Source organism: Tremella mesenterica (genome assembly GCF_000271645.1).
Source record: "Tremella mesenterica DSM 1558 unplaced genomic scaffold TREMEscaffold_9, whole genome shotgun sequence".
NCBI classification, from domain to species: Eukaryota; Fungi; Basidiomycota; class Tremellomycetes; order Tremellales; family Tremellaceae; genus Tremella; species Tremella mesenterica.
In genome coordinates, this window is record NW_006711233.1 from 125,163 (window position 1) to 133,501 (window position 8,339).

At 47.8% G+C, this 8,339-nt stretch overlaps 4 protein-coding genes across 4 annotated transcripts in view; 3 read left to right on the top strand and 1 right to left on the bottom strand.

Moving 5' to 3' along the window:
• Positions 1-111: 111 nt before the first annotated feature.
• Positions 112-2,937, bottom strand: TREMEDRAFT_74315 (uncharacterized protein; the record flags this gene model as incomplete). Its single annotated transcript, XM_007006192.1, has 8 exons — positions 112-451; positions 493-531; positions 693-828; positions 1,032-1,346; positions 1,532-1,818; positions 1,862-2,021; positions 2,067-2,741; positions 2,788-2,937. The coding sequence occupies 8 exons, from the start codon at positions 2,935-2,937 to the stop codon at positions 285-287; spliced, it is 1,929 nt and encodes a 642-aa protein (XP_007006254.1). The 3' UTR covers positions 112-284.
• An 891-nt stretch (positions 2,938-3,828) lies between these two features.
• Positions 3,829-5,319, top strand: TREMEDRAFT_57355 (uncharacterized protein). Its single transcript, XM_007006040.1, has 5 exons — positions 3,829-3,881; positions 3,962-4,043; positions 4,274-4,601; positions 4,808-4,991; positions 5,034-5,319. The coding sequence occupies exons 2-5, from the start codon at positions 3,995-3,997 to the stop codon at positions 5,151-5,153; spliced, it is 681 nt and encodes a 226-aa protein (XP_007006102.1). The 5' UTR covers positions 3,829-3,881; positions 3,962-3,994; the 3' UTR covers positions 5,154-5,319.
• Positions 5,320-5,635: 316 nt separating this feature from the next.
• TREMEDRAFT_44851 (uncharacterized protein) lies at positions 5,636-7,861 on the top strand (the record flags this gene model as incomplete). The annotated part of the gene is made up of 8 exons (XM_007006006.1): positions 5,636-5,680; positions 5,864-5,910; positions 6,077-6,132; positions 6,194-6,456; positions 6,646-6,797; positions 6,949-7,445; positions 7,495-7,674; positions 7,776-7,861. 8 exons carry the CDS (start codon positions 5,636-5,638, stop codon positions 7,859-7,861), a joined length of 1,326 nt encoding a protein of 441 aa, XP_007006068.1.
• A 358-nt stretch (positions 7,862-8,219) lies between these two features.
• The window catches only part of TREMEDRAFT_74318 (uncharacterized protein), a gene marked incomplete at its 5' end in the record, with an annotated part of 1,506 nt that continues 1,386 nt past the window's right edge, over positions 8,220-8,339 (top strand). Inside the window, one exon of the mRNA XM_007006193.1 lies at positions 8,220-8,319. Coding sequence (XP_007006255.1) covers positions 8,220-8,319 — 100 coding nt within the window. The remainder of the gene's footprint in view (positions 8,320-8,339) is intronic.

Sequence of the window (8,339 nt, forward strand, 5' to 3'; positions counted from 1 at the left end):
TCGATTCATCCATTTAGATGCAAAGCAACAAAAGTCGTGTATATATATACCATCCCTCTTCACAGTGATCATGGGGGGAGTGACCTGTCAGATTGCTCCAATCAATGGTGATCTGATCTGCACAGATGCATACAACACATATCTTGCTACATATCTCACTATACATCTGACCCATCTGATCGTTCACTGTACGAGTTGCACTCCACTCTTTAGACTATACGTAATCCTCATTGCCCATCTCGTCTTCTGATGGAATGAACTACAACCTCAGCATGAAGTGACCATCAGAATTCAAATCCTGCTTCTTTGAAAATCTTCAAATCAGTACCTGGTCTGGCTTGCTCTGCCAATTGTCCCATGTCCAGATTCACCAAAGCCTGTCTCAACGCCGTCCAAATGGTCGTCGAATCGCCCTTCCCGTCCGGCGGATGGGTTGACAGAGCATACAAAACTGAAATCAGCTATGCATATCTCAGAGCAATATTCACTCACAGTGCTCTGCGGCTTCTCTATATACTCCAATGTTGACACCTGTCAATCAGCTTGGTGCTTTAAACAAGAAGCTCGATGGAGATGGAATGTGAAATACAGTGATATGTCTTTTCATGCACAAGAACGGGAGAGACTTATCATCCGGGACCGGAGATTGAGGGTATGGGGACGAGGGGAGTAAAAGATGAGACCACACCCACAGGCTATTCCGAGATTGAAGATGGCTCTAGTAAATGTCGGTCTTAATTCCAAAGCACGACGATACGCGTTGACGGCTTCTTCAGATTTACCAGAATTGGCCAACGTCGCTCCTAGACGATTCCACATGAGGTAGTCCTTGTTATCAGCAGGGCTCTTGCGCAATGATTATGTGTTTTACTCCACACACTGATGTCGAATAAGACATCTTGGGCAGTGAGAATAGACGGAACGGAACACATCGACGACGATGGTATGGCAGAAGATATCAAAACAATGTGGGGAAACGCTACGGATGAGGAAAACGGTGATGAAGATGGGACTGATGTAGGTGCACTCACATCCGGCTGACGGTTCAACTTCTCCACCCAACACAACCTCGCTTCCTCATAATCGTTCGTCATATAATACATCACTCCCAATCCCACCTGCACATCTGGGTCGACTTCACCATGCTGAGCGTATTGCGTCTGCGCGAGGGAAAGATAAGAATTGAGAACTCGTTGATATGGTGCCCAAGGATCTTGCGAGTCTTGCAATTCTTTTTGAGTGGGTGTGGGGCCGGCGATAGCCTGGGAGAATTGGAGGAGATGAGCATGAAGGGCTCGAAGAGCAGGCAAGTCGAGTTCTTCGTTGACGTATGAAATGGCGAGATTCTGCGATTCAGTCATAAAATCCTGTATAATTGGACAACGCGCACCACTGAAGCATCAAAGCTACTCACGTGGCCAACGAAGACAACACGCAAAGTGGGATGTTAGAAGGAGGAGATAGGGGGGAGGGCACAAGAGTGAAGGGCAGAGAAAACCAGGGCGGCGTCTGCAGAGTCGAGATGACATACTGTGAGCAACTTGCCCGCAACAGACCGGGCCACCGAGGTGTTCTTATCCAACTCCTTTCTTCCCATCTCATACGCACTCATCGCTTTGTCCTCTCTCTCGTCCATGGCGTGCGCCAGTCCAAGCATTGTCCACAACTCCGCCTGCGCAGGATCCGGATCGACATAATCCTGCAGCGCGTGCTCTAGCAGAAGTATGGCTTCCGTCAAGGATCCTCCCCTTTCCAGAATCTCTTCTGCTCTCTTACGTGCTTGTCTGGTGGGCATACGAGCATAAGGATTGGGGTCAGCTAGGGGTCAGCTTTCTCAGATCAACCGAGTCTCTCCACTCACCAAAGACGTATGGCTTAGCTTGAGCCATCCTGTCAGTTTCGACGATTGGTTCGACTGGCTCTCGTAACGACATTTGATCATCCAGAGTGGACTGCCCAATATCTGCCCTGTTCAAGCTGTCGTTCAGAACGTCGAATAAGTCATCCTCGTCATGCGTAAACTGCATTTCAGTCTGGAGAAATACAGCTTGCGATAGCAGACTCACCTGAGAAAACTCATTTTCCCATTGTGCGAGCTGATTAAGTCTTTCAGCTTCGGGACGCAAGCTCTCCCATACTGCTTCGAAATCACCTTTGGCTTCTCTGAACTCTTCCTCTGGAGGGGCTACCTGAGTTTTTCTCTGATCATTTGCTCGGGCATCGGCCAATGCTCTCTCAAAGGCAGCTTCCATCTCACGTTGATCATTCTTGACATCGTATACTTGTGTAGGGAGAGACTGGATCATATGAGGGTTGTAGGCGGGTTGGAAGGTTTGAAAAGGTTGCACCATGCGAGGTTGATATCCGATTGAAGGCTGTGGATGCCATGATTGTGCGACTGCTGGCGCTTTCCCTTTGCCCTTGATGATATTAGGATCGAAGGATGACGCCCAGTCTGCTGTTTGTACGTTGTGTCTCTCGATAGAAGGAGAAGTGTGGGGTAATGGATGCACGAGAGGGCTGCCTAGTCGCGGTGAAGCAGTATTCCATTTGGCTTCCCAATCCGGTGAATATCCTATGTGTGTTGGAGACGATGAGTGACCGAGTGCATCGGATAGATGTTGAAGGTCGAATGGACGGCCTTGTTGGGATTTGTGAGCTTGGCCTGGTTGGCCTGGTTGAGTCGCAGGAAATGATACGAGAGGTCGGGCTGATCCACTTGGAACAACTGCCAATCGATCCTATGAACGTCAGCGCGAGAAGAGAAGCACACGGGAGGAAACTCACTTTGAACAGACTTTGATCGACAGCTTGTCTTTGGACAGCTTGTTTGAGAGGGTTGGAGGAGGTAGAGCAGTCTGCACCCCCAAATAGGGACTGCATTTCACCGGTAGCGCTCGAGAAGAGAGAGAAGGAGAGATGGAGGAGCGAAAGCATTTGGTACAGCCGGTTATTTCATCGGAGTGAGCCGGGGATCGTTTGTGGCGGTTGAAGGGAAGCGGCAAGATCCGCCTTTCTCCATGCGGGTCAGCTGTGCGGAGCATTCTAACAACACGCAACACGTCATAGGTTGTCTCGATCTCTCTCAGGCTTCAGGCGTCTTTATGACTACATAGTGAAGGGTCAGGAAGCACACACGCAAACAAGGGTATATATACTTCAAGCTGCTTTTCACGTTGCTAGTCGGCCCACTCTCTCACCTGCTTCCTGTACGGTGCTCACCGTTGGCCTCGGTAAATCACCGCTCAGGACATGAGATCTCAATGAAATTGCAAAACGCCGTGTCATCTCCGATCATAGCGCCAAAGTGGCTCGTGGCTACGTGGCTTGGCACTTGAATAACGCTAAACCCTTTTGGGGTCAAAGAACAATTTAACAATTCTGGGGTTGTTCCTACATGCTCACGTTCTTCCCGTCTTGAGGTCTTGACGAGTGGAAAAGCACAATGCATTTGTTCACGAGAGCTTTGACGGTATTGTACGATGCAAGCTATGACCTTTGAGGTACACTATAGACGATCCATGCCAAATGCCCCGTTTTCAAAGTCCCCTTCAGAACCGTTCCCCCAACCCGTCCATATTGGCCAGAAGAGGGCTAGGGCCAGAAGGAAATTTGTGTGATTGAGTGATGCGTACAAAGGTAAACAACGAAAAAGGTACTTTGTCTTGATCGCCCTGTATATCGCAAAAATGTTCCGACATCCGAAATGACAAACGACAAACCTCTTCCGGTCAAGGGCCAAGACGGACGCAAAAATGTACGGACCGTGATCCGTGAGGTATATAACCCCTTGACTTTGAAGGAATCACTTTACTTTTTCTTTTCTCTGATTCTTTCACCTTTAACACGTCCCTTTGTGTGGTATTTCCAACGGTTGAACTGTGAGTAAAAAGCTTTCTTCGGCCCTTGAATTAGATCTTCAATGAGAGGTGACGAACGTATAAGCTGACAGGGGTAAAAGGTATCGATACGTGTGAAGAAAAAACTTGTCATCATGCTTGCTCAATCTCTTATTCTTCTTGGCTTTTTGGGGGTAGCTACTGGTGAGTTCTGAAGATTCATCATATGCACCACCTCTCATCTCACATACATCGATGTCCTCTCTCTCAACCACTTCTCGACGGTTACTTGAATGATGTTACGATCCGACGGTTGTAAACATAACCGAATAACATATTGATCTGCGTCGATCATCCATCCCACATTGTCATCTTTGGCTAGATACAGCGCATAGGATTACAGTGGTCACCTGTGGCTGGCCACTGACACCCAGCCAACCCCCTCGTACCCCGTCTCGTCACTGCACGTCAGATCGACTCTTCCTCTGTTCCATCCACATGCTCAGACACGTGCACCAGCGCGTTGACCATCTATAACGCGTGTTCCACCGGCGACACCACAGGTTGTCTTAAAGTGTGTCAATCGGATAACTTCAATGGTTTCGTTGGATGCTTCAACTGCGTGTTGGCCAACACGGATGGGGTGACATCGGATGATTATAGTCAGTTGCAGGCAGCTTTGGATCAGCTCGAGCAAGCTTGTGCTGCAGCTGGTCAGACTGTCTCTGCTACTGCAACTCTATCGAGTGCACCTGCGTCCGCGTGAGTGTCTTCTACTCCATCCACTCTCCTCCCCCCCCCCAATCTTCTTGGGGTTTCCCGCTATGAGAAAATCGCCTCGCTCTTCATCTCGTTCAGACATCTGTCGGATCATGACACTCGCTTTCTTTCTCTTCTCCTCAGAGCTTGATCGACCCCAGTAGTCCGGGCAATCACACCAACCCCTCGTAGCTGCTTCTGACACACAGTACTGGCTCTGACACTGCTTCAGGCGGTCTTGCCTCGCTCACCTCGGACCAATTGTCCTTCACCTCCGCCGCTTCTGGCGTGACCATCGGCGCTGGGTCCGCCACGGGTATCGCTGCCACTTCCGGCGGTTCTGCCACCTCCGCTGCGACCAGCAAGGCTTCTTCGGCGGTATCTTCTCCCTCTGTGAGTCTCACAATCTCATCATGTTTATATACTAAGATACAGGCCTCTGCCTCTAGTACCGGCCCACTTAACGGAGCCGCCTCCGTCGCTTCATTGAACGGACCTCTTGCCTTTGGTGCTGCCTTGCTCGCACTCGGCGCTGGAGCAGCTATCGTGCTCTGATCACTTTACTGTGAGTGGGACAAGGCGACAGACTGCGGGAAGCATGGTATTGAATGGAAACGAAACTTTGAAGGTATCTTTAGGACATTGGCGTTTGTATATACTACTCTATTTGTCAATCGCGGTGCGTTTCGATACTTATGAATGCAATACATTCTCTGATCCGCTTGTTCTTTTTTCGGTGATCAGTGACTTACTTTCATTCCACGGATCCATCATGGATGAGCAGTTCAGCTGTTGTCTGGCTGTTAGTCGCTGTCGCGCTACCTACTCTGCCCTATTGGACCTTACAAACGGATGGGACAGTGACAGCCATCCTGGACACTAGTTGACTGTCGACTAAGTTTCGAGTTGAATATTTCGGATGCAAGTTCAGGCACGCACATCAGTGACCAGTGATTTCCTCCCTTCACTTTACCGCTCTACAATCCTTCTGCTACCGACATCGATCAAGTATGACCCCAGTCGCCTCTTCAAGTAAGATGGGACAAGATCAGCCCATAGTGGGTATCATCGGTATGGGTGATGTGAGTTCGGATTTCCTGCCTCAAAAAATTCTACCTCGGTCTGTCCTTCAGCATGACTCTCCGAGGAGACTGCAGCATGCAACATGCAACATGCAACATGTCATGCCATCTCCATCTGCGTTCCGACAAAATCTTGAGAAACTGCCCTAGTCACGTTATCAGAATAATGAAGCTGATATATAGATGGGAAAGATGTACGCTAAAAGGTTGAAAGCTGGAGGTATCAAGACGTAAGTGCTCTCTATTTCTCATAAATCATTATCCCTCCCATCTCAGTGGTCTTTCTGCAACTCATCCTTCCCTGTCTCATCTATCATATTAAATTAGTCATGACCCACGAGACAGGAATGTGATACTGTTATGAGCTTGTCCTCTGACGATTCAACTGATAACTAGGATATACGTATGTGATAAACCCGACAGATTCTCGGAGCTTCAAATAGAATTGGAAGGTGAGTCCTTCAATAATCATTCAGGCAAATGATTCCTATGAGGTCACATGCTGAGAAATAGGAACAGGTATAACCCCTCTTTCTGATGGTCACGCTGTATCTCGTCTTTCCGACCTCATCATTTACTCTGTAGAAGCTGCAGCTATCTCAGCCGTCGTCAAGGAATACGGTCCCAGTACGAAATTTGGAGCTACCGTTGCTGGTCAAACCAGTGTCAAAGCTCCTGAAAAAGAAGCTTTTGAGCAGTATTTACCGGAGGATGTTGATATTGTTTCGGTACATAGTTTACATGGACCTAGTGTCACTACTGAGGGACAACCGTTGGTATGTTTGTTACTCCTTTTTCTCCTTCCCTCTTCATCAAACACTTGCCCTGCTCACTGTTGCCTCATCCCAGACTACAGTGACATCTTCCCTCACACGATTTTCGCAAGCGAGCGAATCACATACTGTTAGCCGAAAATCAGAGGGAGGGGAGATCTATATGATAATGAAGTCCATAGCTAATCTCAGATCATCATACATCACCGAGGACCTGAGGAAAAAGTTCGACTAGTCGAAAATATTTTCAAAAGCTTCAAGAGTCGTTATGTTCATTTGAGCTATGAGGAACATGATTTGGTTACTGCGAATACACAAGCTGTGACTCATGCCGCATTTCTCAGGTGGGCAAATTCTTCAATCTACCTCCAACCCCCCCTCCCAGTGCCTTCGCGGTGAGGCATACATAATCGCTGTGGACGACGCTCGAGAGCAGATCATTTCCGTCCTGAATGATCAGCTAGCTTTCGGTACCAGAAAAGAGCTGACAGTCAGTATGGGTACAGCATGGCATCATTCGATATCCTATCCTTGGGAAACAACACGTTACGTATCAGGTATAGAAGTTGTCAAAGTCAACATCATGCTTCGTATCTACTCTGCCAAATGGCATGTTTACGCCGGACTCGCCCTTCTCAACCCATCGGCTCAGGTGCAAATCAAACAATACGCATTATCAACTTCAGACCTTTTCAAGCTCATGGTGGAAGCTCGTTCGGAAGAGCTTTCTTCACGTGTTTGGGAAGCTAGGGAAGGTGTATTCGGTTGGAAAAGAGATCAAGAAGGTGATGTTTCAGGTCGACAACCTATTCTATTGAGTGAAGATATATTAGATCAATTTACCCTAGGTCGAGCGTTAGAAGATGGACAAAAGGGACATCCTAATAGTCATTTGAGCTTGTTGGCAATGGTGGATTGTTGGAATAAGTTAGGTATCAGACCATTCGAACATTTAGAAGTGGCAGGTACACCGGTATTCATGTTATGGATCGGTCCGTCTTCTTATCGTTGATGGTGAAGCGAAAGAGCTGATCTTGGCAGGGGTCGCTGAGTATTTATTCAGATCAAAAGAGAGATTACAAGCTGCTATCGACGCGGGTTTGTCGGACAGACATTATCGTCCGGATGATTTGGAATTTGTCATTGCTGCGAGAGGGTGGAGTGAATGTGTCAGTTTTGGGAATTTCGATTTGTACCAGAGGAGGTTTGAGGAGACTTCTTGTGAGTATAACTATCCTTCGTGATTCATCATGAGTTTACCTTGCTTCCCTTCTTCTCATATCGTCATCGCTTGCGAATACGTGCCCAAGTACTGATCGCAGCTTTCTTTGCACCTCGATTTGAAGATGCCACAAAGTTGGGTGGAAGAATGATCAAAGCTATCCAAGAGGGACAAGCAAAAAGATAGTTTTACAGCTCATATGATGTCCACCTCTATATCAAAGTCATACTGCATATCCTATAAGCTGCCATGCAAATTTGTTGCTTTCATGCTGCTGTGCTTGGTCAAACTTAACTATTTAGTGGTGCCATGGTACTTACTCACTCTTTACACGATGCACACAATGCATAAACCTTGCGATGCTATTTGCCGAGATCAACCCGCCACATTCGGAATTTCCCGGATTTCCTTAGTCCCTCACCCATCTTTGGTCCAATTGAACCCTATCACCTACTCTCCTACCTGGTTATCACACCCTTATCCTATTCCTCACTTCTCTCATAACTCTCACTCCACATCTTACCCACAAAAAAAAAACACCATCATGTCACTCCTTCGATTGAGTCGTGCCACCCTTTCCGTCCCTCGATCAGTACAGACTTCCAGGATCAGATACGCAAGCACAATCTCAGTCACTTCAACACGTACCAACGCCTCCGCTCCT